This window comes from Myxocyprinus asiaticus, chromosome 29, assembly GCF_019703515.2.
Source record: "Myxocyprinus asiaticus isolate MX2 ecotype Aquarium Trade chromosome 29, UBuf_Myxa_2, whole genome shotgun sequence".
Taxonomy (NCBI): domain Eukaryota; kingdom Metazoa; phylum Chordata; class Actinopteri; order Cypriniformes; family Catostomidae; genus Myxocyprinus; species Myxocyprinus asiaticus.
In genome coordinates, this window is record NC_059372.1 from 6,073,282 (window position 1) to 6,100,869 (window position 27,588).

The following is a 27,588-nucleotide window of genomic DNA, read 5'->3' on the forward strand; positions in this document are numbered from 1 at the left end:
TCAAATGTTACAGTAAAGTCTGCCTTACAGGATCTGATATTCTGCATTATTTTAGTAATGTTCATATGACTAATGCAATAATGCATTGTAAGCGTTATGTAGAGTAATGCACGAGCAATATAATATAATATAATATAATATAATATAATATAATACCAACCCTGGCTAAAAAAAAACAAAAAAAACAGCTAAAATAATTCTGAAATGTATTCATTTTCTATTCATTTTTTTTACTCAGATTGTTATGCTGAAAATATATATTTTAGTGAGACAAAATAGTGTAACATACTAAATATTAATAAAATATGCTAATGTAAGAGTTATAACATAATAAGTGTAGTAAGAGTAATATACGCGTAAGGTAAAGAGTAATGTGCTGATGATGGCATTTAATGCATACTGATGCATGTTTGCACTGCATCAGCACAATATCTCACATATATAAACCCATCACATATGTGTTACTGTACTGACACAGCTCAATGTGTGCGTGGATGTCAGTGTTTTGGTTCGGCGTCGCAGAGATCTGCGCTGCGTGGGAGTCACGCGCACATACAAACACTGAGCTGTAACGCGCGGACAGCGCACTTTAACAACACCAGCACGAGACAGACTATAATTATCATTGTACAGTATGCGTGACATTATCACAACACTGTCATGAGCTCAAAAATATAACAGCATCTAAAAGAAGTGTTGCAGCGACTCAAGCGTGACAGCACAGGAACTCACAGGTCTAGCAGAATAAAGCAGCTTTAAGCAGAAGATGCGCGTTATACTTACGCGTTTCTCCCGCGAGCAGATTTAGGACGCAGTAAATTCACTCACAACCTCCAACGCACCTGAAGCCGCACTGATACTGTATCAACAGCAACAGTTTACAGCCTAGCGTCACTGAAGCCTATGAAAATGATTGACATTCTGTAAAGGCACACCCTTATGTATATGCACCAATCAGAAGGCTACCTACGCCGTGGGGGCGTGACTTACAGTCCTTCACAGAAAAGAGACGCGCATTTCTCAAAAAATTAACTATATAATATAATTTCACATAATTTGGTATAATATAAAATAATATGGTATAATATAAAAAACTGATTTACTTAAAGACCATTTATTTTAAAAATTATTGTTGAAACATAATTTTAATTAGTTTTTCTCAATCGCTTTGGCACAATTAAACTTCGTCAAACTATATGACTAACTATATGAACATTATGTCATTTGTTCACATGACTATAGTCATTTATAATGGCTTTGTCACAAAATGCATTGAGTAAGCCTTGCGGATCAAAATGGTTTGCATTCATTTGCTATTGAATGTGTAGCGAAGACGCCGGGGCAGTAGTGTTAACATCCATGTGCAGTTTAATAAGGCAAATAAATAGTAAAAATAAAGTAACAAAACAAAGAGCAAAAACAAAGGCAGGCAAGGGATCGGTACACAGATAGGCAGTCCAGAAAGGCAAACAAAGTCCAATAGGGAGAGGGGTAATACAATAAACAGGCAGTAAATCCAAAACACACAAGAAGGCTGGGGAATTCGGAGAACAGGCAGGAGTCAAACACAGAGTAATCAATGAAAGTAATAACGCTCAGAAATGTAGACTAGGCAAACAAGACTTCGCGTTGAATGCATGGAAACTGGGAACTTAAATAGACAGAGTTAAATGTGATTCTGGTGGAAGAGTAATCAGTCTGACTGGGGGATTATGGGAAATGTAGTTCGTGAAATGTTAAACTCAGGTTATGGTGACCTCTGGTGGCGTTCGGGGGAGATGGCAGGCACTGCGGGTGTAACAGAGACCCCCCCCCCCCCAACCGCAAACGGCTCCTGACCTGAGGAGGTTGTCTACGTCAGGGTCTACCTCGACCTCTGGGAGCGGGTCGATGAGGGAAATTGCGGTGAAACTCAGTGATGAGATTAGGGTCCAGAATATCCTCAGAATTAGTCCAGGAATGTTCCTCGGGACCGTAGCCTTCCCAGTCCACCAAATATTGAAGTGTCCGACCACGGCATCGAGAGTCCAGGAGCTTGTGTACCCGAAAGGCTTCTTCTCCATCAATGAGGAATGGAAGGGGTCTCTTAGGGTCTTGAGAATCTTCCTCTCTCAGAGGTGCCGCAGGTTTGAGCAGGGACACATGAAATGTAGGGGAAATATGGTAGTTAGCAGGGAGCTGAAGTTTAAATGATACAGGGTTCATTTGACGAAGCATTTTGAAAGGGCCAACATACCTGGGACTTAGTTTCTTGCACGGGAGCCGTGGACAAAGATCTCGGGTTGATAGCCAGACCCATTGTCCAGCATAGTTGGGACCTGGGTGGCGATGGAGATTGGCTTGTTCACTTTGTCGACGAATGGCATGTAGTAGGTGGACATGAGCTTGGTCCCAGATAGCCTCGCTGCGTTGCATCCAGTCGTCGATAACGGGAACATCGGAAGGTTCCCCGGACCAGGGAAAGAGTGGTGGTTGAAACCCTAAGATGCATTTGAACGGTGTGGTTCCGGTGGCAGGTTTGAACAGAGAGTTCTGAGGATATACAGCCCAGGGTAGGAAACGGTTCCAATCGTGTTGGTTGACTTGACAGTAAGCACGGAGGAATTTACCCAGGTCCTGGTTTAGCCGTTCGACTTGACCATTAGATTGAGGGTGATAACCAGAAGTTAGACTCAAGTTGACGTTGGGTAATTTGAAGAATGCAGACCAGACTCGGGAGGTGAACTGGGGACCACGGTCGGAGACAATGTCCTCAGGAAGGCCATAATGGCGGAAGACGTAATGAAACAGGCTCTCTGCACATTCCATGGATGAAGGAAGTTTGGGCAGAGAGATGAATCTACAGGCTTTAGAGAATCAATCCACCATGGTTAGGATGGTAGTGAAACCCTTCGAGTTGGGTAGATCCATGATGAAGTCCACTGCGATATGGGACCAAGGACGTCGAGGGGCAGGAAGAGGCTAAAGGAGACCAGACGGGAGCTGTCGAAGAGATTTAGTGGTGGCGCACGCGTTGCAGTTTTTAACATAGTCAGCTACTTCAGTGGCTAGGTTTTCCCACCAAAACCAGTTTTGCACTAACCTACAACTTCAGCGCCTGGATGTCCCGAGCAGGCTGAGTCATGAACCCACTGAAGAACCCTGTTCCGTAAGGAACTGGGGACAAAGACTTTGTCAGGAAGGCAGCCAGAGGGAGTAGGTTCTTGGTTCTGAGCTTGGGTAATATCAGCCATGATATCCCACTGTACGGGAGCAACAATGAGAGTAGGTAGGATGATGGAAGTCACAGGGTTGTTGTCACTGGAGGAATCATAAATGCAGGACAGAGCGTCGGCCTTGGTGTTCTTAGACCCAGGTCGAAAGGTGATGGTGAAATCGAATCTGGGGAAGAAGAGAGACCAACGGTCTTGGCGAGGATTTAGGCGCTTTGCTGATTGAATATAATCTAGGTTACGATGATCCATAATCACCAGAAATGGATGGTGAACTCCCTCTAGCCAGTGTCTCCACTCCTCAAAAGCCGTTTTCATGGCCAAGAGTTCACGATTGCCGACATCGTAGTTTCTCCCGGCCGAAGATAACTTGCATGAGTAGAATGCACAGGGATGGAGTTTAGCGGGAGATCCTTGTCGCTGGGAGAGAACCGCACCTACTCCAGAGTCAGAAGCATCTACTTTTAGCATGAAGGGTCGAGAGGGATCAGGATGATGGAGAATAGGGGCAGTAGTGAAGCGACGCTTGAGATCATCAAAGGCTTGACGGGCGGAAGGTGTCCGGTTGAATTTTTAGGCTTTACCACAGAGCAGAGAGGTGATTGGGCCAGCTATGGAGCTGAAACCTTGAATGAAATGTCGGTAGAAGTTGGCAAAGCCGAGGAAGCATTGTAGTTCCTTAATAGACACCGGTAAGGGGCACTGCAGTACCGCTTGTACTTTGGAAGAGTCCATGGCAACCCCCTCATGGGAGATGATATACCCTAGGAAGGAGATGGTGGACTGGTGGAACTCACATTTCTCCATCTTGGCCTAAAGCTGATGTTGAATAAGACAGTTGAGTACCACTCTCACATGTTGAACGTTTTCATCGAGGGAAGACAAGAATATAAGGATGTCATCGATGTAGACTAGAACCCACTTGCCAATAATGTCAGGGAAAATGTCATTCACAAAGGCTTGGAAGACAGAAGGACTATTGGAAAGTCCGAAAGGCATCACCTGATATTCATAGTGGCCAGTGTGTATGTAGAGAAGGCCGTTTTCCATTCATCCCCCTCCCGGATGCGATCAAATTGTAGGCATTACGAAGATCCAGCTTAGTGTAGGTTTTGGCATTTCTTAACTGCTCTAGCGCAGGTGGTACCAGAGGAAGGGGGTAGCGATACTTGATGGTAACAGAGTTCAGGCCTCGATAGTCAATGCATGGACGAAGACCCCCGTCCTTCTTTCCTACGAAGAAGAAAGCCAACGAAGCTGGAGAGGTGGAGGGTTGAATGAAACCCCTTTCTAGGGATTCTGCTATGTATTCTTCCATAGCTTTAGTCTCTGGCTCAGATAAGGGGTAAATTCATCCGCATAGAGGAGAGGAGCCTGGCAAAAGGTCAATAGCACAGTCACAGGAACGGTGAGGAGGAAGTTGGGTAGCTTTAGCTTTACTGAATGCCTCCCGGAGATCCGAATAACATTGTGGCAGGGTCAACATCTCCTTTTCTGGGAGGATAGTCGTGGTACATACCGGGGGGAGAGAGATGGGTTCAGGGAGTTTGAGGCAAGACTGGAAACAGGAGGTACTCCAACGAGTAATTTGTCCATCTCTCCAGGAAATCTCAGGGTTGTGAAGTCTCAGCCATGGTAAACCAAGAACAATCAGGTTTTTTGGAGAGTGAGTGACCAGGAACTGAATTGCCTCATGATGAAAGAGTCCAACTTGGAGATGAATGGGTTGAGTTATCTGCTGAATCTTGCTGGAGCCCAGGGGTCATCCGTCTAGTGCTGCGACATGTAATGGAGGGACACAATGGACAAAAGACAATCTTAGATTCGTGGCGAGGGCCAGGTCAATGAAATTACTAGCAGCCCCAGAACCTATGATGGCAGACATCTGCTGTTCACTATTCTGAACATGCAATATGACAGACAATTGAAACCGATCAATATGAATCAAGTTAGAGAATTCAAAACTCACCGCCGAGTAGGGCAGGCAGCCAGTAAATATCCCGACTGTCCGCAGTAGATACAAAGTCTCTCTCTGAGACGGGGTTGTTGCTCTTTGGTGGTAAGAGAGGAACGACCCACTTGCATGGGTTCTTGAAGACTGGTAGCAGCGATGTCAGAAGGAAGTGATTGTAGAGAGCTGACTGGACGACGGACTTTGATCAGGTTGTCCAGGCGAATGGCGAGTTTGATGAATTCATCCAGAGATCTTCCCTCATCATGACATGCTAGTTCCGTTTGAAGGTCAGGGTTTAATCCTTTATGGAACAACAGTTTTAACGTATCCTCCACCGTCACGGTTTGTGCTGCTAGAGTGCGGAATGATAAAGCAAATTCAGTGGCTGACTCATTATTATGCTTTAGACACAAAAGAAGTTCTCCAGGGTCCTTACCACCCTCGGAGTGCTCAAAAACTTCCTGCAAGCGAGTTAGGAAGTGAGACAAAGAACCCTTTAAGATGTTTTCTTGACTCCAAACTGCCGTAACCCAGTCTAGAGCTTTGCCTGACAGCAGTGATATAATGAGGGAAACACAAGCTTCATCGTTGGGATACATGTGAGGTAGTTGTGACAGAAAAATTTCACATTGTAACAGAAATCTTCGACACTTACTGGGTGATCCGTCAAACTTCTCTGGAAGTGAGAGTCGAGGATTAACAACAGCTGTAGAGGGCGTTGGGCTGCAGGCGTAACTGCTAGTGGAAACCCCCTTCGGAGATACACATGGGTTGGGTTGCATGGATTTGAAGAGTTCTTCCGTGATGGATGTGAGCTTGCACAGCTGCTGATGGTGACTAGTCAGCATGGCTGCTTGCGCTGAAACAAGCTCATGTAACTGTTGAAAAGCTGCTGGATCTAGGTTTGGCGAAGTCTTTTGTAGCGAAGATGCCAGGGCAGTAGTGTTAAGATCCATGTGCAGTTTAATAAGGCAAATAAATAGTAAAAACAAAATAACAAAACAAAGAGCAAAAACAAAGGCAGACAAGGGATCAGTACACAGATAGGCAGTCCAGAAAGGCAAACAAAGTAAGTCCGATAGGCAGAGGGGTAATCCAATAAACTGGCAGTAAATTCAAAACACTCATAAGAAGACTGGGGAATTCAGAGAACAGGCAGGAGTCAAACACAGGGTAATCAATGATAGTAATAATGCTCAGAATTGTAGACTAGGCAAACAAGACTTCACGCTGAATGCATGGAAACTGGGAACTTAAATAGACAGGGTTAAATGTGATACAAAGGATTATGGGAAATGTAGTTCTTGAAATGTTAAAACTCAGTTGATGGCAACCTCTGGCGGCGTTCGGGGGAGATGGCAGGCACTGCGAGTGTAACAGAATGATATTACTCTCTAATGCAATTATACACGTTCATTGTGGAAATCCCTACATGCTAAATAGAACAACCAACAATCACAATGACCTGTCACACGTATATTAGATACATAAAAGTTATGTGGTATTGTTGTAATAGTTGTCAGATGGATAGACTTGGGCTAGATGGGGAACAATTCAATTTCCTCACAATTTAGAGCAAACAAATGCAAATGCTGTCCAATTTAGCTGACAGGTGAAACTCATAACCTGTCAGTTCTCAAACACATTTATACTGCAAGGGTAAGACTGAATTTCACAGCTGTGGAATATGGAGCAGGCGGGAGACAGACAGGGGCAAGAGCCTGCTCGTGCAAGAGGAAGGGGCATTAGAGTGCAGGGTGGTATGGTGTGGGGGAGAGGAAGAGGGAGAGGGGGGCACAGAGGGCAAGGAAGAGCCAGAGAAAGGCAAAGGCACAGAGAAATCTCAAATGAGATATGGGCAATAATTATAGACCATGTCATCAACCATGGCATAAGTATGACAGAGGCTGGTCGGAGAGTGCAGCCTAATGTAACGGGAGCCAGCTGATAGATAGCTGTCCAATGTGTATCAACCTCACTCTCCTGACCTCAAGAGGTGCACTAGCGACTGACGCTAGAGGCTGTAGCCTTTAGCCTTCTTGTTAGCGCACCCGCCTCCCATGCCGGAGATGGCGGTTCGAGTCCCATACGGAGCTGGTAGAACAGGAGTGTCACAATGGTGCCGTGACCCGGATGGGAGTGATGTTTAGGGGGTGAGTGTAACGGGAGCCATTTGATAGATAGCTGTGCAATGTGTATCAACCTCACTCTCTTGACCTCAAGAGGTGCACTAGCGACTGATGCTAGAGGCCGTAGCCTTTAGCCTTCTTGTTAGCACACCCGCCTCCCATGCTGGAGACGCTGGTTCGAGTCTCGTACGGAGTGGGTAGAACAGGAGCGTCACACTAATCTGGGCCGGTCCACGTTGTCGTCAATAGTCCAGACATTCAGGAGAGAAAACAGGTGTGTAATCAAATATTGTACTGCAATATTCCTTCACACTGGTATTCCAGTAAACTTAGCCAATGCATGTCTCAGAATTTATGTAGAATACATTGACTTTACTATGCTGTATTTTCTGTCTAGGACTGAGCATCTGCCCCATGGTGGTGGCAAAAGATCAGGTTTCACTGCTCAACAAGAACTTGAAATATGTAATATGGTTGTAGCAAACAATGCTATTAGACTAAAAAATACTGAAAGTGCAGTCATACAAGATGACAGCATCTTTCGAAATGTCAACACTGTCAACCTCTCCACAATTGATAGTGCTGAAGAGAAATCAGATTGCAATGAAGCAACTCTACAAGGTAACTTTTGAGAGGAATGGTGAGAGAGTGAAGGAGCTGAGGTACCAGTATGTACAGGTAAGAATTCATCATTTTACACTACACAGTGCTGTAATCTCCTTGTCTTTCAGTAATGAAAAGTACAGCCTGTATATGTAGAATATGTATGATTTACAAAATCTACTGTAAATTATTTCCTAATTGCTTTACTATCTTCTATAGAGAGTGATGGAGCTGGAGGCTGATGAATCCACACACAGTTTTGTGTATGTTGATGAGGCAGGATTCAACTTTACCAAAGTCAGGAGATGTGACTGTAATATTATTGGTCACCGAGCCACTGTTGATGTGCCAGGCCAGCGTGGAGGGAACATTACAATGTGTGCTGCCATATGTGGGAATGGTGTACTCTGCCACATTCCCATCATTGGCCCTATAACACACAACGTCTTCTCAATTTCCTGGAAACTCTTTACAGGGATCTCATTCCTGAGAATGAGAAGGGGTTGGTAAGAGATGACTTGCCAACGTATGTTATAGTTTGGGACAATGTAAGTTTCCATCGTTCAAATACAGTCAGGGAATGATTTGTTGCCCACCATACTCCCTAAATTCCATTGAGGAGTTATTTTCTGCATGGAGGAGGAAGGTCTATGATCACCATCCTTATGACCAGTTGTCCTTACTGGGTGCAATGGATGCTGGTTGTGAGGATATCACAGTAGATTGCTGTAGGGGGTGGCTGCATCATGCCAAAAGATTTTTCCCTCGTTGCATTGCAAGGGAGGATATCAGGTGTGATGTAGATGAAATTTTGTGGCCAGACAGAGAGGAGAGATTGGAAGACCCATGAGGTTGATGAACTTGTAGCATATTTTCTTTTTTTCTTGCACATATTGTAGTACCTGAATTTTGCTGTTGTGTATATTTCTTTCTTTGCGTATTTTCAGTTGGCTGTAAAGTGTGTACAAACAATGATGAGAAATGTTTTATTAAATGTTTTGTTGAAAGTAAAGTGTGTGCCATGACTTTTTGACATCAATACTATTCAGCTGCCTACATATACAATGTTAGCAATTGGACAATATTACATAGTGGGTAACTATCTCACTTTCAGAGTACACTGTCATTTGACAAGATGTCTTTGCATTTTGACTGTCTTGGCCTAAGCGATGATAAAGGAACCGTTTGACAATGATGACAATGATTTATTCACTGATGGATTTATTTACATTTGAAACATGAGTTAATTCTTTCGATTGAGTAATCACCTTTTGCAGGTCACAGAGGTGTGCTGAATGTACCATGTGATGTGAGGATTGTACTTAGAGTTTGGACAATTGTAAGTTTGTTTCAGTATACGTGCCAAATCGATTGAGAAAAACTGTAAATTATTCCATTGCTAATTAAGTCTGTCTATCTATCCATTTAAATAATAAAATAAACTGAATGAAATGTGCATCTGTGGTACTGGTAGGTATTTAGTTATTGAATGTCATAAATATTTTGTGTATTTCACCTGTTTCTGCACCATCAGTCAAAGACACACATACGCCACCTAGTGTACATGTGAATGTAATTGATAGATGGATAGATAAAAGAGTGATGATAGATAAGAGTTATAGATAGACAGACAGATAGAGAGACAGACAGACACATAGATAGATAGATAGTTTTGTTACATAAAATCCCCATAATAAAGTCCTAAAATGTAATGCACGTGTTAATATACCTTGTGCTTTAATGTCAAACAGATACACCCACACCACAACTATAAAAACTCATTTCTAGACTGATGTCAGCCACCTACATGTAATGAACTGCAGAACACTGTAACTGCCCAAACAGTCAATAAGAGCGCATTACTTGTTTGTGTGTGTGTGTTTGTGTGTGTGTGTGTGTGTGTCTGTTTGTGTGTGTGTGTGTGTGTGTGTGTATGTATGTGTGTGTGTGTGTGTGTGTGTGTGTGTCTGTTTGTGTCTGTGTCTGTTTGTGTGTGTGTGTCTGTGTGTGTGTGTGTGTGTGTCTGTCTGTGTGTGTGTGTGTGTGTGTGTGTGTGTGTCTGTCTGTCTGTGTGTGTGTATGTGTGTCTGTTTGTGTGTGTGTGTCTGTTTGTGTGTGTCTGTGTGTGTGTGCGTCTGTGTGTGTGTCTGTCTGTCTGTGTGTGTCTGTCTGTCTGTGTGTGTGTGTCTGTGTGTGTGTGTGTGTGTGTGTGTGTGTCTGTTTGTGTGTGTCTGTGTGTGTTTGTCTGTGTGTGTGTGTGTGTGTGTGTGTGTGTGTGTGTGTGTGTCTGTTTGTGTCTGTGTCTGTTTGTGTGTGTGTGTCTGTCTGTGTGTGTGTGTGTGTGTGTGTGTGTGTGTGTGTCTGTCTGTCTGTGTGTGTGTATGTGTGTCTGTTTGTGTGTGTGTGTCTGTTTGTGTGTGTCTGTGTGTGTGTGCGTCTGTGTGTGTGTGTGTGTGTGTGTGTGTGTCTGTCTGTCTGTGTGTGTGTGTCTGTGTGTGTGTGTGTGTGTGTGTGTGTGTGTCTGTTTGTGTGTGTCTGTGTGTGTTTGTCTGTGTGTGTGTGTGTGTATGTATGTGTCTGTGTGTCTGTTTGTGTGTGTGTGTGTGTGTATGTGTGTATTTGTCTGTGTGTGTGTCTGTGTGTGTGTGTCTGTGTGTGTCTCTGTGTGTGTGTGTGTGTGTCTGTGTATGTGTGTGTGTGTCTGTGTATGTGTGTCTGTGTGTGTGTGTAGACCAACACGTCATGCGCCTGTGCTTCTGCGCATGCGCAGTCGTGACCTGAAACATGGCGACAGAGAGCTGTGAAAAGTGCTAAATTCTGTCTGAATTTCTACAAAATCGCGAAGGTTAGTCGATATTTTTACACTTCTATTGTTTCCCCATGCGTTATGTGGTTAATCATTATATCAAATGTAAATGATCCGTCTTCGTAAAGCCTGTATATGATGATCTAGACGTTTGTTTTGCTTGATGTCAAACACTTTTTGTCCTGGTAGCGAGTGTTTTTGTAGTTATGATATTATTTCTGAAATATCTTTGGATCTGCGCGGGTTATAGATGCTTTTGTGTTTTGATCATGATGTTGATGAAGTGTATGATCAGTAGTGTGTGTCGTCATCGGGTGATGACGATTGCTTTATTTCAGCTGTCAATCACAGGCGTGTAAATATTGTGTTATTGTGTCATTTTTTGGTGAGTAATAGTTAAATATGACTATTCAGAGTTCATAGTTTAAGAGCAGAGAACATCACAGAGTTTACATAAACAGGCACTAATAAGTAGCCTACTAAAAAGAATTATGGTGCTACTATATTTTTGGGAAATGTAGTGTAAATGGTGAAAACCATTATATGTCAAAGTACCACCACAGTAAGGGTAACAAGGAGAAATAAAAAATGTAAAAAAACTATCGGCAACTATACGCGTCAATTTTTGCAGATAACTGATAGTTCGAAAATGCAACTATCGGCACCGATTATTTTGCAAAACCGATATATCGGTTGACCTCTAGTCTAGTTGGGTCATTTTTAAGCCATTTTCTTAAGTAATGTCAATGTAATAACATTATTTGTGTTGCCTAATAGATTGATCCTTGAGCAGATGATTTTTAATGATGTAAATATCTCCCTGTGAATATGTTTTTCTTTGTTTGACATTTATGTAAACAGCCTGAGTTTGATTAATATTCTGTTATAATATGATCGTCAGGTGGAGGCTGTTTCATCTCATTTTCAAAGGTGGAGGGTCCGTCTGATGTATAATGGGTGATGGGGGTGTTATTGTTTCTAGTGATGCTGTGACACTCACCGTATGATGCAAACTGCTTAAAATCAAACATGGAAATGTGTGTAGTACTACTACTGAGAGAGTGTTTGTTGTTGTTAATGGATGTGAATGATGAAAAGAGAGAGAAACAGAGATAAACCCCGCCCACCCTATACAATTAACACCTGCATCAGCCAGTAAACCCCGCCCATCAGTCACAGCACTACAGCGTTTGCTTTAAACTGAAACAGTTAGGAGCCAAATGGCTGTTTTTAGTCGCCAAATCACAGATTTTGCTGTTCAGAAACAAGATAGAAAGCCAAAGAAAAGGAAGTCAGCTGATAACCCATTAATCTGAGGTTTAATAAACAGGATATATAGTTGAGAAGATACATATGTTTGCATTCCCCTTTTGTCTCATCAATGTTCACACCCCTTTCATAATTTATATAAATATAAGAGATAAAATATATATAGTACTGCTCTTCAGAATCTACATTACAGATAGTTACAGAAAGTATAGTATGCATATAGTAGTGTGTTATCTTCTTGAGCATCAATGATTGTTGCACCTTGTGTAATAGTTGTGAACAAGTCCCTCAATTGTCTGAAGTGTCAAAAGCTTGATCTCATATATATATATACATATATATATATACAGGTGCATCTCAATAAATTAGAATGTCGTGGAAAAGTTCATTTATTTCAGTAATTCAACTCAAATTGTGAAACTCGTGTATTAAATAAATTCAATGCACACAGACTGAAGTAGTTTAAGTCTTTGGTTCTTTTAATTGTGATGATTTTGGCTCACATTTAACAAAAACCCACCAATTCACTATCTCAAAAAATTAGAATATGGTGACATGCCAATCAGCTAATCAACTCAAAACACCTGCAAAGGTTTCCTGAGCCTTCAAAATGGTCTCTCAGTTTGGTTCACTAGGCTACACAATCATGGGGAAGACTGCTGATCTGACAGTTGTCCAGAAGACAATCACTGACACCCTTCACAAGGAGGGTAAGCCACAAACATTCATTGCCAAAGAAGCTGGCTGTTCACAGAGTGCTGTATCCAAGCATGTTAACAGAAAGTTGAGTGGAAGGAAAAAGTGTGGAAGAAAAAGATGCACAACCAACCGAGAGAACCGCAGCCTTATGAGGATTGTCAAGCAAAATCGATTCAAGAATTTGGGTGAACTTCACAAGGAATGGACTGAGGCTGGGGTCAAGGCATCAAGAGCCACCACACACAGACGTGTCAAGGAATTTGGCTACAGTTGTCGTATTCCTCTTGTTAAGCCACTCCTGAACCACAGACAACGTCAGAGGCGTCTTACCTGGGCTAAGGAGAAGAAGAACTGGACTGTTGCCCAGTGTTCCAAAGTCCTCTTTTCAGATGAGAGCAAGTTTTGTATTTCATTTGGAAACCAAGGTCCTAGAGTCTGGAGGAAGGGTAGAGAAGCTCATAGCCCAAGTTGCTTGAAGTCCAGTGTTAAGTTTCCACAGTCTGTGATGATTTGGGGTGCAATGTCATCTGCTGGTGTTGGTCCATTGTGTTTTTTGAAAACCAAAGTCACTGCACCCGTTTACTAAGAAATTTTGGAGCACTTCATGCTTCCTTCTGCTGACCAGCTTTTTAAAGATGCTGATTTCATTTTCCAGCAGGATTTGGCACCTGCCCACACTGCCAAAAGCACCAAAAGTTGGTTAAATGACCATGGTGTTGGTGTGCTTGACTGGCCAGCAAACTCACCAGACCTGAACCCCATAGAGAATCTATGGGGTATTGTCAAGAGGAAAATGAGAAACAAGAGACCAAAAAATGCAGATGAGCTGAAGGCCACTGTCAAAGAAACCTGGGCTTCCATACCACCTCAGCAGTGCCACAAACTGATTACCTCCATGCCACGCCGAATTGAGGCAGTAATTAAAGCAAAAGGAGCCCCTACCAAGTATTGAGTACATATACAGTAAATGAACATACTTTCCAGAAGGCCAACAATTCATTAAAAATGTTTTTTTTATTGGTCTTATAATGTATTCTAATTTTTTGAGATAGTGAATTGGTGGGTTTTTGTTAAATGTGAGCCAAAATCATCACAATTGAAAGAATCAAAGACTTAAACTACTTCAGTCTGTGTGCATTGAATTTATTTAATACACGAGTTTCACAATTTGAGTTGAATTACTGAAATAAATGAACTTTTCCACGACATTCTAATTTATTGAGATGCACCTGTATATATACACACTTTTGACACAGATTTTGCTCTTATGGAAAGAAATTGGTACTTTTATTCACCAAAATGGCATTCAACTGATCACAATGTATAGTCAGGACATTAATAACATGAAACATTACTATTACAATTTGAAAAAAAATGTTCTTAAACTACTTCAAAGAGTTCTCATCAAAAAATCCTCCACGTGCAGCAATGACAGCTTTGCAGATCCTTGTTATTCTAGCTGTCAGTTTGTCCAGATACTCAGGTGACATTTCACCCCACACTTCCTGTAGCACTTGCCATAGATGTGTCTGTCTTGTCGGGCACTTCTCACACACCTTACAGTCTAGCTGATCCCACAAAAGCTCAATGGGGTTAAGATCCATAACACTCTTTTCCAATTATCTGTTGTCCAATGTCTGTGTTTCTTTGCCACTCTAACCTTTTCTTTTTGTTTTTCTGTTTCAAAAGTGGCTTTTTCTTTGTAATTCTTCCCATAAGGCCTGCACCCCTGAGTCTTCTCTTTACTGTTGTACATGAAACTGGTGTTGAGCGGGTAGAATTCAATGAAGCTGTCAGCTGAGCACATGTGAGGCGTCTATTTCTCAAACTAGAGACTCTGATGTACTTATCCTGTTGTTTAGTTGTACATCTGGTCTTCCACATCTCTTTCTGTCCTTGTTAGAGTCAGTTGTCCTTTGTCTTTGAAGACTACAGTGTACACCTTTGTATGAAATCTTCAGTTTTTTGGCAATTGCAAGCATTGTATAGCATTCATTCCTCAAAACAATGATTGACTGACAAGAAAGCAGTTTCTTTTTTGCCATTTTTGACCTAATATTGACCTTAAGACATGCCAGTCTATTGCATACTGTGGCAACTTAAAAACAAACACAATGTTAAGCTTCATTTAACAAACCAAATAGCTTTCAACTGTGTTTGATATAGTGGCAAGTGATTTTCTAGTACCAAATTAGCAATTTAGCTAATTTAGGCTGTAACTAACGATTATTTTGATAATCGATTATTCTAATGATTATTAGAACGATTATTCGACTATTCGTCGATTATTGCAGCGATTAATTGTTAGCTCTTAACCGATTATTCAGCCTATGCCCCGACTTAAAAGGCTGTATTAAACGTGCTTACTAACAATAAAGAGGACAAAATCATCTTTTAAAAATACCTCTAAATGACATTCACTGAAATAAAGAAAAACAAAACTTTTTATTAAGTTTAATTCAGTAAAGAAATTCACTGCAAAAAATCCTATTGTTATCAAGTGTTTTTGTCTTGTTTTCCATTTAAAATGGTCTAAAAATCCTTAAAACAAGATACATTTACTTGAGAAGCAACATATAAGATATTTAGACTTGCTTTAAGAGACTGTATCTTAAATATACGTGTATTTTTTCACTTGTTTATACTTCTGCGAGTGCAGTAAAGACAAAATATACTTCTATTCAAGATCTATTCTCTAATATCAAGTCTAAATATCTTATATGCTGCTTCTCAGATTAATGCATCTTTTTTTAAAGGATTTTTAGATATTTTAAAATATTTGTATTTTTAATATTATATTCAACATTCTCAGATAACGAGTTTTCTTCTGCAGTATAGCTGCTAAAGTAAATGTACGTTGTTTTAAAGGAGTTTTAGATATTTATATTGGAAAACAAGCCAAAACAAAACCAAATCATAATGAGGCGAAGACTTCCCTCTCTCAGCTTTCTGTTCACTTCAATTCATCTTTAACTCACAAAAAAACAAACTCTCTCTTATTAATAAAGCTGCGTATTGCCAATTGTCTTCATGATAAGAAATGCACAGTGACACATACATTATGATTCAATAAGTCACGAGTCATCACGTTATAATCTAGCTGCATTAAGTGTGTGCGCTCGAGGGACGAGCGTCCCCGCGACAGAGAGTGCATCAGCAGTTTCAATCTCTCCCCCAAAGATCGGGACACTTCACGCAACTCATAGAAGAGGTGCTGACTGCACAGAGAAATGACAGTTTCAGAGTTTGTAGTTATTTACATGACCTGCGTCTGTATTATTTGAACTTTAATAAAGCTATAACACATTAAATATAACTATTAAAGATGTAACGCCGGGGTGTTTCCTTTAAAGAGCTCCGGCTCCACTTATTCCACAACGAGAGTGCTTCTGTATTTACTTATTTTGTATTTTTGTATAATTCCCTCATTCTTTGCGATCTTCGTCACCTGAATCTGTGAAGGTTTAGAGTGCATCTGTGATCTGTGTAATTCTTCCTCTCCTCAGTCAGTCGTGAACTGCAGTGCTGCTCTCACACGCCATCATTAGAGTTTAATGTGATCTCATGTTACGTTAAATGAGATCAAACGACTATTCGACAACGGAAATTTTTGTCGACTATTTTTTATTGTCAACGTTGTTGATAACGTAGACTAATCGTTTCAGCCCTAATTGAAAGCTTGATAAAATTGGAATCTAATCAAATATGGAAATCTGTATTGATATCTATCCCTGCCATTAACTAGGCTGCTTTTTTATTTCACTTTACTGTAAGACTGAAATGCATCAGTCAATCTTTTTTTAAACTGGTTATTTTAAATGAACCATCTGAGAGAACTGATTCGCTAAAATAAAGCAAACTTCGCAACGTTTAAACCAAGGTCCGTGAGGAACACACAATGTCTTTAGTTAGGAAAATATTTCTGAATTTTGTTGGTTGAATAACTGACCATCACAGTATATAAATTCTTGGCATTAGAATATCGATAAAATATCGTGAGGTAAATTAATGGAACGCTTTGCAATACTCCACACACACAGATATTAGTGTGATAATGAGTTTGTATATCTTACTTTTGGCATTTCTTTAGTCACTTGTGGAGTGTTTTGCTTTTAATTTACATAAATGATGTGTCTCGTTGTGTTAGACGCAGATATATGCCTCTCTGAAGGAAAGAAAACCTCTTTAAATCTAAAATAATGTTATTAGAAAACCTCTCGTATCCACTTATGTCCTATTCTAGATCTCGTGGTGAGATGCGTTCATGGAGTGTTTTGAACTTTAAGGGATGGTAACGTCCCAAAACACACACTTCCTTTCTAAAATCTCACACAAACACACACACACTTCCCTGTAAAAGAGTAGAGAGCATGTATTTAAAAAATCAATTGAGCAAAATCTACTGAATTCACTGAGCTGAGACAATGATGAGTAATGCCGCAGATCCTTTCTGACATGAATGTGACGATAATTTTGGTGTCTTATTAAATTATTAATTGAATCAATCCACATGCTGGCAGACAATTATAGGAGGAAAAATGAGTTCAGTATTTATGTCAAGCAATTAAGAGTTCATTTCAAGAGTGTCTCGTGTCACCTTCTCTGTCTTTCAGTCAGACCTGCTTGTCCGTTTGTTCGGCGATGTCGTGTTCTAAGGTTTCATGTTCTCCGGACGCAGAAAGTCAGTGTTTTTGCTCAATGGGCAGCTGTTGTCTCTCTCAGAGTGAGTAAAAACGGATTAGTTACTGTGTTTTGACCTGAAACGGCTCCTTATATTACTGAAAAAAAAAATGCGTTGAATTTACATAATTTAATCATGTACATCGGTTCCACATGAATCAATTAAGTTGCATCAGCATATTTTTTCCTCTTGATTTAGCTCATTAATTCTTTGTCAGGAAACATAATTTTTTGACATAAGTTATTTTTAAATGACCCAATTAAGGATCCTGAATGTGATTTTGTATGTGTCCCTAACATTATTAATTTCCTCAACTTTACATAATATTTCTTTGTCACATTACTGATTTATGTTTATTTATGTATAACTAGGTTATGCTAGTTAGCTAACTTTTAGCTAGCAGTAGCATACATTAGCATGCTAAATGCTAAGTAGTATTTGCTGCTTGAGTAAAGAACAGACTTAAATGATTCACCCTACATAATGTAATCTATTAGAGTGCACATTTTAGAGAATTATATTAAGTAAAAGCAAAGAAAACAAGTTTAGAAGAGAAACACAGTTTTGTTGTGTAGATCACAAATAATATGATTTAGTAAACTGGACAACCTGCGTTTTCCCGTTTTTTCTGTGTACTTGCTTTCCACAGTCTGAAACACGAATACAAGCACACTGTAGAGTGATGGCTCTCTAGCTGCGTCTCGTTTCGAAGGTTGCGTCCTCCGGAGGTCGCATTTGTCGGCCGCATACGTCATCAAGGCTGTCTCGTTTCAGAAAAGCGAGTAGGACATTCCAAAAGCAGCTTTCGAATGCGACCCTCTTTCATGGGAATTCGGAGGATGTACAGTATCGGAGGTGTATCCTTCTTGGGTGCTCGCAACCCTCAATTCTTTGCTTCAATGGAAATGAACATTTGTAAAAAAAAAAAAAAAAAATTTTTTTTTTAAAAATGACGCCAATTTGCCCGTAAATATGATTTTCAAACGCAAGTAATGTTAATTGCCAAGTTAAATGACCTCAGTAGATGGGTGCAGAGTATATAATATGTAATTAAAATAAAGTATTAGACTAAAAGTACACGTGTAAAATCTATTTTCTTTTCTCTTTACATCATTATAGCTCTCCAATAATGTACCTCATACATTCCCTTCTAAAGGGACTTTGTTCCCTTCTCACTCAATGCGCTCACGCTTGTTAAAGAGTGGCGTGCTGTCATAGCAACCGCGTTACGTTCCGTTTCCGTTTGTCCAACGAAGGCCGTCTCATTTAAACGAGGCTTGTTCAGTATAATGCAGCCTTCAAAGGATGCGTCCTACCTAGCACGCAACCTTCGAAACGAGACACAGCATCTGTCTAGTCTTCAATACTCTCCGTTTTCTCAAAATGGCAAGCTCCTATCTGATTGGCTGGCTTTACGCAGATTCTGGCAGTCATTGACAAATAAGGTTGTCCGAGATGATATAAAATAATAAATCTAGTTTAAGACACACATATCAAGTTTGCAGTAATGTAATCTTTGTGTCCATGTTGGTTTCATAACTTTTTGAAAAACATTTGTATAGCATTTAAACAACACTATTTAACGTTTGGCCCTCTAGTGGTTGAAGCATTAAACTGCAACATACTTGCAGAGGAACACTTTACGCCAGTTGTGATTAGGCACTGCCATGAGTCATGACGAACTATTTTCATGTTGATATTATGTTATTTGCGTACAATTTTATAACCGATATATTACTTTGAGAAAGATAATCAACACTCTTAATTATATTTTAATATTATTATTAAAAATGTTTTATCCACTACAAAATACACATTAATAACACCTCATTTTAAGAGGTGAAACTCATGTAGTGGCTGATATGAGTCCAATCGAAGACACTTTATTTTACAATCTACAGCCTCAGTTGACAATGCAAGTGAATCATCATACTACAATAGTAGGTCTATGCACTGCAAACAATAAAAGACTGTAATATAAAAATGCTAAATGAGGAATTAATAATGATGAAATGCTTTATTGAACATGAAAATATGCAGAAGTATGCAATATAACAATTACAGTAATACATTTTTAGTTACAACAGAGATGGTTACACGCTAAACAGATTAATAAAGATTACTGTGGGGGGCCTGGGTAGCTCAGTGGTAAAGACGCTGGCTACCACCCCTGGAGTTCGCTAGTTTGAATCCAGGGCATGATGAGTGACTCCAGCCAGGTCTCCTAAGCAAACAAATTGGCCCAGTTGCTAGGGAGGGTAGAGTCACATGGGGTAACCTCCTCGTGGTTGCTATAATGTGGTTCGCTCTGAGTTGTGCGTGGATGTCGTGAAGCCTCCACATGCGCTATGTCAACAAGCCATGTGATAAGATGAGCGGCTTGACTGAGATTCGTCCGAAAGAGACTAGAATGCTTTTAAAAAGGTCTTGAGTCTTAGATTGGGCCACAAACACACACACGCCCTGTCATACACATTCCTCATGCAAACGACCATGTGCCGTGTGTCACACACACTTACACACTCGAGGGTAGAGATATTTGTGTGGTTCTGGAGAGAAGTGCTGATCTGACCCCTCTCTCTCTCTCTCTCTCTCTCTCTCTCTCAGGTTTGGAGTGAGATCATCTGCGCTGGTCTCTTCAGTATTTCTCTGTAGTTCTTGTTGCCAATGTTCAACATGGGCCGAACTACACTGAAAGGTAAAACATACAAAAACAGTAGCGTATTGATACAGTTGAAGTCAGATGTTTACATACATCTTAGCCAAATACATTTAAACTCAGTTTTTCACAATTCCTGACATTTAATCGTAGAAAACATTCCCTGTCTTAGGTCAGTTAGGATCACTTCTTTATTTTAAGAAAGTGAAATGTCAGAATAATAGTAGAGAGAATGATTTATTTCAGCTTTTATTTTGTTCATCACATTCCCAGTAGGTCAGAAGTTTACATACAATTTGTTAGTATTTAGTAGCATTGCCTTTAAATTGTTTAACTTGGGTCAGATGTTTTGGGTAGCCTTCCACAAGCTTCTCACAATAAGTTGCTGGAATTTTGGCCCATTCCTCCAGACAGAACTGCTGTAACTGAGTCAGGTTTGTAGGCCTCCTTGCTCGCACATGCTTTTTCAGTTCTGCCCTTACATTTTCTATCAGATTGAGGTCAGGGCTTTGTGATGTCCACTCCAATACCTTGACTTTGTTGTCCTTAAGCCATTTTGCCACAACTTTGGAAGTATGCTTGGGGTCATTGTCCATTTGAAAGACCCATTTAACTTCCTGGCTGATGTCTTGAGATGTTGCTTCAATATATCCACAAAAATTTCCTTCCTCATGATGCCATCTATTTTGTAAAGTGCACTAGTCCCTCCTGCAGCAAAGCACCCCCACAACATGGTGCTGCCACCCCCATGCTTCACGGTTGGGATGGTGTTCTTCGGCTTGCAAGCCTCACCCTTTTTCCTCCAAACATAACGATGGTCATTATGGCCAAACAGTTCAATTTTTGTTTCATCAGACCAGAGGACATTTCTACAAAAAGTAAGATCTTTGTCCCCATGTGCACTTGCAAACTGTAGTCTGACTTTTTTATGGCAGTTTTGGAGCAGTGGCTTCTTCCTTGCTGAGCAGCCTTTCAGGTTATGTCGATATAGGACTCGTTTTACTGTGGATATAGATACTTGTCTGCCCGTTTCCTCCAGCATCTTCACAAGGTCCTTTGCTGTTGTTCTGGGATTGATTTACACTTTTCGCATCAAACTACGTTCATCTCTAGGAGACAGAATGCATCTCCTTCCTGAGCGGTATGATGGCTGCGTGGTCCCATGGTGTTTATACTTGCGTACTATTGTTTGTACAGATGAACGTGGTACATTCAGGCATTTGGAAATTGCTCACAAGGATGAACCAGACTTTTGGAGGTCCACAAATTTTTTTCCTGAGGTCTTGGCTGATTTCTTTTGATTTTCCCATGATGTCAAGCAAAGAGGCACTGAGTTTGAAGGTAGGCCTTAAAATACATCCACAGGTACACCTCCAATTCAGTACACCTCCTATCAGAAGATAATTGTCTAAAGGCTTGACATCATTTTCTGGAATTTTCCAAGCTGCTTAAAGGCACAGTTAACTTAGTGAACATAAACTTCTGACCCACTGGAATTGTGATATAGTCCATTAAAAGTGAAACAATCTGTCTGTAAACAATTGTTGGAAAAATTACTCGTGTCATGCTCAAAGTAGATGTCCTAAATGACTTGCCAAAACTAGAGTTTGCTAATACGAAATCTGTGGAGTGGTTAAAAAATGAGTTTTAATGACTTCAACTTAAGTGTATGTAAATTTCTGACTTCAACTGTACATCATGATTATATTTGCCTTTATTTATACTGATTGTAAGCATCTGGACATGTTCTTCCTGAGAGTTTCACTGAATATTATTTTTTTCATCAGATCAGAAAGACAGTAGGAAGGAAAAACCAGGCAGGAGTATGTCTCTCACAGGTCCTGGACCAGTCAAAGGTAAGAACCTGCTCTTACACACACTCTCTCAGTTCATAGAGTTACCTGAGGGCACTGTGTCTGAGATCAGTTTTTTTATTTATTTATTTATTTATTTTTTATTTTTTTAATCATACAAACAAACAGCCGTTTGATCATCTGACATATGTACACTCACAGAAGTGGAAATTGTGTTTATGGACATAATTGTTTGCCACTTTTTTGTGTTTCAAGAGATGTGCAGCACAATTCTTTTTTGAAAAACAGTGGGGGGTTTTTTCCTGATTTGGAACTGTAAAAGTAATGCCCTGGAGGAGAACACAAATCTTGGAGCTTTATTTCCCATAACATTCTTTGACTTTTTTGAAGACATATTTACAACCTGTCACAAATCAGCACTTTCCTGTAACAGTTAACTCCATCAATCTGTTAACATCACTTAAAGGCTTTGGATAAAACTCCCTCATTTTGATTCATTCAAATAGACTGATTCAAATAGTAAGAGATTCAAATAAACGATTGAATTGTAGTTTTTCACTTCATTTTGTTCAGATTTTTTCATGATTTTATTATATTACAGAAATATGTGTTAGTACTTTATGTGTGTCTAAATGTGTTTTATCGTCTGCAGTGACTGAGTCTTTCTCATGGGAAGAGTATTTAAAGGAGACGTCATCCGTTCCCGCCCCTCCCGGCTGTTTTAGACAGGTGAGTTCCCTTGTCTCTGACACGTCTAGTGCAGGTCTCTTTGAGGAAATGTTGGGGTGTTTAGACACACAGGTTTTGTTTGACAAAACATTTGTTTTGTTTAGCCAGACACAACTTTCTGGAACACTTGATTCTAATTATGACTGTTAACAAGGCTGAGAAACTAAATTTGAAATTTTTCACTATGTATTACCAAAATTCGAATTATGTTCAAATTTGAAAGAAATGTGTTTTAGGAAGGGGGTAAAAATCTACAAGACATCTGATTTTTAAATTGATGTTATCTCCTACATCCACAAGAGGGTGCTACAAATCAATACAAACCAATCAGCACCGTGTTATAGAGATTGTTTATTGCAAAGAACGTATCTGGCTGTTAACAAATGTGGGTAAACTGATAAAGTCAATAGATTTAGTCAGTTTATATTCTCAGAAATTAAGGAAAAAGTAAAACACTTCAATAGACGGTTCTATGTTTACTTAAGTGTTGCACAGTAGCCTGTACCGGTGCCATAGTACTACCACAGACTCAAGCTTCATAAAACCAGCGCTTCCACAGTGTTTTTCATTAAATACAGTTGTGTGTAAATACCTATGCATCCCTATACCTATATGCATACCAAATACCTATACTTATGCAGCGAGATGCTGATAAGAGAGCGAGGCGTAGTCAAGACATGACCACCAAAGACCTACGCATCTGGGGGCCATTCACTCCGAATGCATCCGTCTTTTTCTATATAAGCATGCACTAGACGGACGCTTTGACCATTGTGATGTGTCTCGCTGCTTTTTCAGTGTCTCTCTCTCATGCAGTAATGATGCATTTTAAAAAGAAATTCAACCTTTAAAAACGCATCTTGAGACACCCGCATCTTGTTTTATTTGTTGCAATGTGCCTGTTTTAGCCCCAGAATGTAAGTCATCATCAGTGCTTGACGCACATATCCAAAATACGAATGCTCATTTTAGCATGCACATTTGAATATGAATATGATAATATTCTAATTTGTTAATAGCTGTATTGAGTGGTCAAATATTTTTCTATAATGACCACTGAACTGTATAATTCACCACAACAGTTTCCTACATACAGTAACAGGGCTACTTTTGTGCCTCTTGAATCAGTCCTGGCTCTCTCATCTATGCAAGTTAGAATAGCTAATTAGATTGCTAATAAAATAATTCTTTGTCCATTTTTTCGTTCTTTATTTGGTAAGTAGCTGGGTAATAAATGGGATAATGTCAGTCAGTCATATAAGGAGTTAAAAGGTGTGTAATGATATGTTTTTTTTGGGTGGGGGGTGATTTCAGTCTCGGATTCCTCCGTCTAATGACTTCAAAGCTGGTATGAAGTTGGAAGCTCGAGACCCTCGTAATTCCACCTCCACCTGCATCGCCACGGTGATGGGCATGATGGGTGTGAGACTCCGCCTACGTCTGGATGGCAGCGACAACACCAATGACTTCTGGCAATTGGTTGACTCCTCCGACATCCAGCCAATTGGAACCTGCGAGAAAAATGGAGACATGTTGCAACCACCATTGGGTAATGCTGATCTCACTTCCCTTCAACAGCTGATCTCACGTCCCTTCAACAGCTGATCTCACTTCCCTTCAACAGCTGATCTCACTTCCCTTCAACAGCTGATCTCACTTCTCTTTAACAGCTGATCTCACTTCCCTTCAACAGCTGATCTCACGTCCCTTCAACAGCTGATCTCACTTCCCTTCAACAGCTGATCTCACTTCCCTTCATCAGCTGATCTCACTTCCCTTCTACAGCTGATCTCACTTCCCTTCAACAGCTGATCTCACTTCCCTTTAACAGCTGATCTCACTTCCCTGATCTCACTTCCCTTTAACAGCTGATCTCACTTCCCTTCAACAGCTGATCTCACTTCCCTTTAACAGCTGATCTCACATCCCTTTAACAGCTGATCTCACTTCCCTTTAATAGCTGATCTCACTTCCCTTCAACAGCTGATCTCACTTCCCTTCAACAGCTGAGCTCACTTCCCTTCAACAGTTGAGCTCACTTCCCTTCAACAGTTGAGCTCACTTCCCTTTAACAGCTGATCTCACATCCCTTTAACAGCTGATCTCACTTCCCTTCAACAGCTGATCTCACTTCCCTTCAACAGCTGATCTCACTTCCCTTTAACAGCTGATCTCACTTCCCTTTAACAACTGATCTCACTTCCCTTCAACAGCTGATCTCACTTCCCTTCAACAGCTGATCTCACTTCCCTTTAACAGCTGATCTCACTTCCCTTCAACAGCTGATCTCACTTCCCTTCAACAGCTGATCTCACTTCCCTTTAACAGCTGATCTCACTTCCCTTTAACAGCTGATCTCACTTCCCTTTAATAGCTGATCTCACTTCCCTTCAACAGCTGATCTCACTTCCCTTCAATAGCTGATCTCACTTCCCTTCAACAGCTGATCTTACTTCCCTGATCTCACTTCCCTTTAACAGCTGATCTCACTTCCCTTTAACAGCTGATCTCACTTCCCTTTAACAGTTGATCTCACTTCCCTTTAACAGCTGATCTTACTTCCCTGATCTCACTTTCCTTTAACAGCTGATCTCACTTCCCTTTAACAGCTGATCTTACTTCCCTGATCTCACTTTCCTTTAACAGCTGATCTCACTTCCCTTCAACAGCTGATCTCACTTCCCTGATCTCACTTCCCTTTAACAGCTGATCACACTTCCTTTTAACAGCTGATCTCACTTCCCTTTTACAGCTGATCTCACTTCCCTGATCTCACTTTCCTTTAATGGCTGGTCTCACTTTAACAGCTGATCTCACTTTCCTTTAACAGCTGATCTCACTTCCCTTTAACAGCTGATCTCACTTTTCTTTAACAGCTGATCTCACTTCCCTGATCTCACTTTCCTTTAACAGCTGATCTCACTTCCCTTCAACAGCTGATCTCACTTCCCTGATCTCACTTTCCTTTAATGGCTGATCTCACTTTAACAGCTGATCTCACTTCCCTGATCTCACTTCCCTTTAACGGCTGATCTCACTTTCCTTTATCAGCAGATCTCACTTCCTGATGTTTTGCGCTACGTTCAGGAGCGGGCCTGCCTTTGTCTTACACTACCGGTCGAAAGTTTTGAAACACTTGACTGAAATGTTTCTCATGATCTTAAAAATCTTTTGATCTGAAGGTGTATGATTAAATGTTTGAAATTAGTTTTGTAGACAAAAATATATTTGTGCCACCATATTAATTTATTTCATTATAAATCTAAAATTTAATTTAAAATAAAAAATGTTTTTGAAATTGATGTCTTGGACCAAATAATAAAGAAAAGCAGCCAATAAGTGCCCAACATAGATGGGAACTCCTTCAATACTGTTTAAAAAGCATCCCAGGGTGATACCTCAAGAAGTTGGTTGAGAAAATGTCAAGAGTACATTTCTGCAAATTCGAGTTAAAGGCTGACTACTTTGAAGATGCTAAAATATAACACAGTTTTGATTTATTTTGGATTTTGTTTAGTCACAACATAATTCCCATATTTCCATTTATGTGTTATTCCATAGTTTTGATGACTCTACTATTATTATAAAATGTGAAGAAAAAAAAATTATAATAAAGAATGAGTAAGTGTTTCAAAACTTTTGACCAGTAGTGTATATCTGAATACATGAGGCCCAACACTGATCTCACGTCCCTGTGATGGCTAATCTCACTTTCCTTTATCAGCTAATCTCACTTTCCTGCGATCTCACATCCTGATCTCACTACCCTTTAACGGCTAATCTCACTTCCCTTTATCATCTGATGTCACTTCCCTTTTATGTCTGATCTCACTTTCCTGTGATCTCACTTCCTGATCTCACTTCCTTTTTACGGCTGATCTCACTTCCTTGTGATGGCTGATCTCACTTCCTGATCTCACTTCCCTTTTATGGCTGATCTCACTTCCCTTTATTGGTAGATCTCACATCCCTTTAACGGCTGATCTCGCTTCACTTTTACGGCTGATCTCTTTCCCTTTTAACAGCTGATCTGATGTCAGTGTTTGTTTTTTTTCTTTCCCCTATCACATTATTACACACATTACTAAAGAACAGTCTCTAAATGTATGAATCATTCATTGCAGTGTGGTTCATGGTTACTATGGGTTGTACAAACAAGTGGGACGATTTGACCACTCATTTGTTTACGTGGCATTTCACTGATGCTGTTTGTCTGAATGAACTCAAGTCTCATATGCCTTGCTGAACTTGTTTGGCTGCAATGTTTTGAAAACTGAGTGAAATTGTTGTTAGAGATTAATTTGACACAGCTGATCATATGGAAGCAGAATTGTGGAGAATATTTCATTTTCTCTCTTTTTCTCTCAGGTTTTAGAATGAACGCCTCATCGTGGCCTATGTTTCTCTTGAGGACTCTGAACGGAGCCGAAATGGCACCTGTTACAGCATTTAAAAAGGTGCTAAACCTCCAGAGATAGAATTAATTTACACACATCTGCTCATTCACTATCATTTATATTTGCCACATTTTGAGTAATAATGAAGTCATCAAAACAATGGAATAACACAAACGTTATATTTTATCTTCTTTAAAGTCGCTACACTTTGTCTAGGCTTTGCATAAGCCTTTAGATCAAAAGGTTTTTAAGATTATCAGAAACATAAATTAAGTCCAAGTATGTCCAGAATTTTGTCCGGTACTGTAAAACAATGTTACATCATTGAAACACTTAAATTTTAGGTGATTTTTATGACACCTGCTTCTCTGGTATAATTCTGTCAGGAGCCTCTGAGGCCCCTTCAGAACGGATTCAAGCCCGGAATGAAGTTGGAGGCAGTAGACAAAAAGAATCCGTATCTGATCTGTCCGGCAACCATCGGCGAGGTGAAGGGCGAGGAAGTGTTCATCATGTTTGATGGCTGGAGGGGCGCGTTTGATTACTGGTGTCGCTACGACTCCCGGGACATCTTCCCAGTGGGCTGGTGCGGAGTCACCAAACACAGCCTACAACCGCCCGGCAACAGCAGTGAGT

General features: G+C 40.4%; 2 protein-coding genes across 6 annotated transcripts in view; one reads left to right on the forward strand and one right to left on the reverse strand.

The window, feature by feature from the left end:
• The window catches only part of LOC127420299 (cyclin-dependent kinase-like 5), a 73,612-nt gene extending 72,085 nt beyond the window's left edge, over positions 1-1,527 (reverse strand). For 3 of the 4 annotated variants that reach the window (XM_051662483.1, XM_051662485.1, XM_051662482.1), the window contains exon 1: positions 784-1,527. The gene's annotated coding sequence lies outside the window, so the exon portion shown is untranslated. The remainder of the gene's footprint in view (positions 1-783) is intronic. The other variant, XM_051662484.1, reaches the window with a different exon arrangement.
• A 9,139-nt stretch (positions 1,528-10,666) lies between these two features.
• LOC127420306 (sex comb on midleg-like protein 2) overlaps positions 10,667-27,588 on the forward strand; it is a 39,704-nt gene continuing 22,782 nt past the window's right edge. For both annotated transcript variants that reach the window (XM_051662496.1, XM_051662497.1), the window contains exons 1-7: positions 10,667-10,743; positions 19,961-20,051; positions 21,800-21,868; positions 22,479-22,555; positions 23,870-24,104; positions 26,924-27,012; positions 27,339-27,582. In XM_051662496.1, coding sequence (XP_051518456.1) covers positions 20,021-20,051; positions 21,800-21,868; positions 22,479-22,555; positions 23,870-24,104; positions 26,924-27,012; positions 27,339-27,582 — 745 coding nt within the window. In that variant the 5' untranslated portion in view covers positions 10,667-10,743; positions 19,961-20,020. The remainder of the gene's footprint in view (positions 10,744-19,960; positions 20,052-21,799; positions 21,869-22,478; positions 22,556-23,869; positions 24,105-26,923; positions 27,013-27,338; positions 27,583-27,588) is intronic.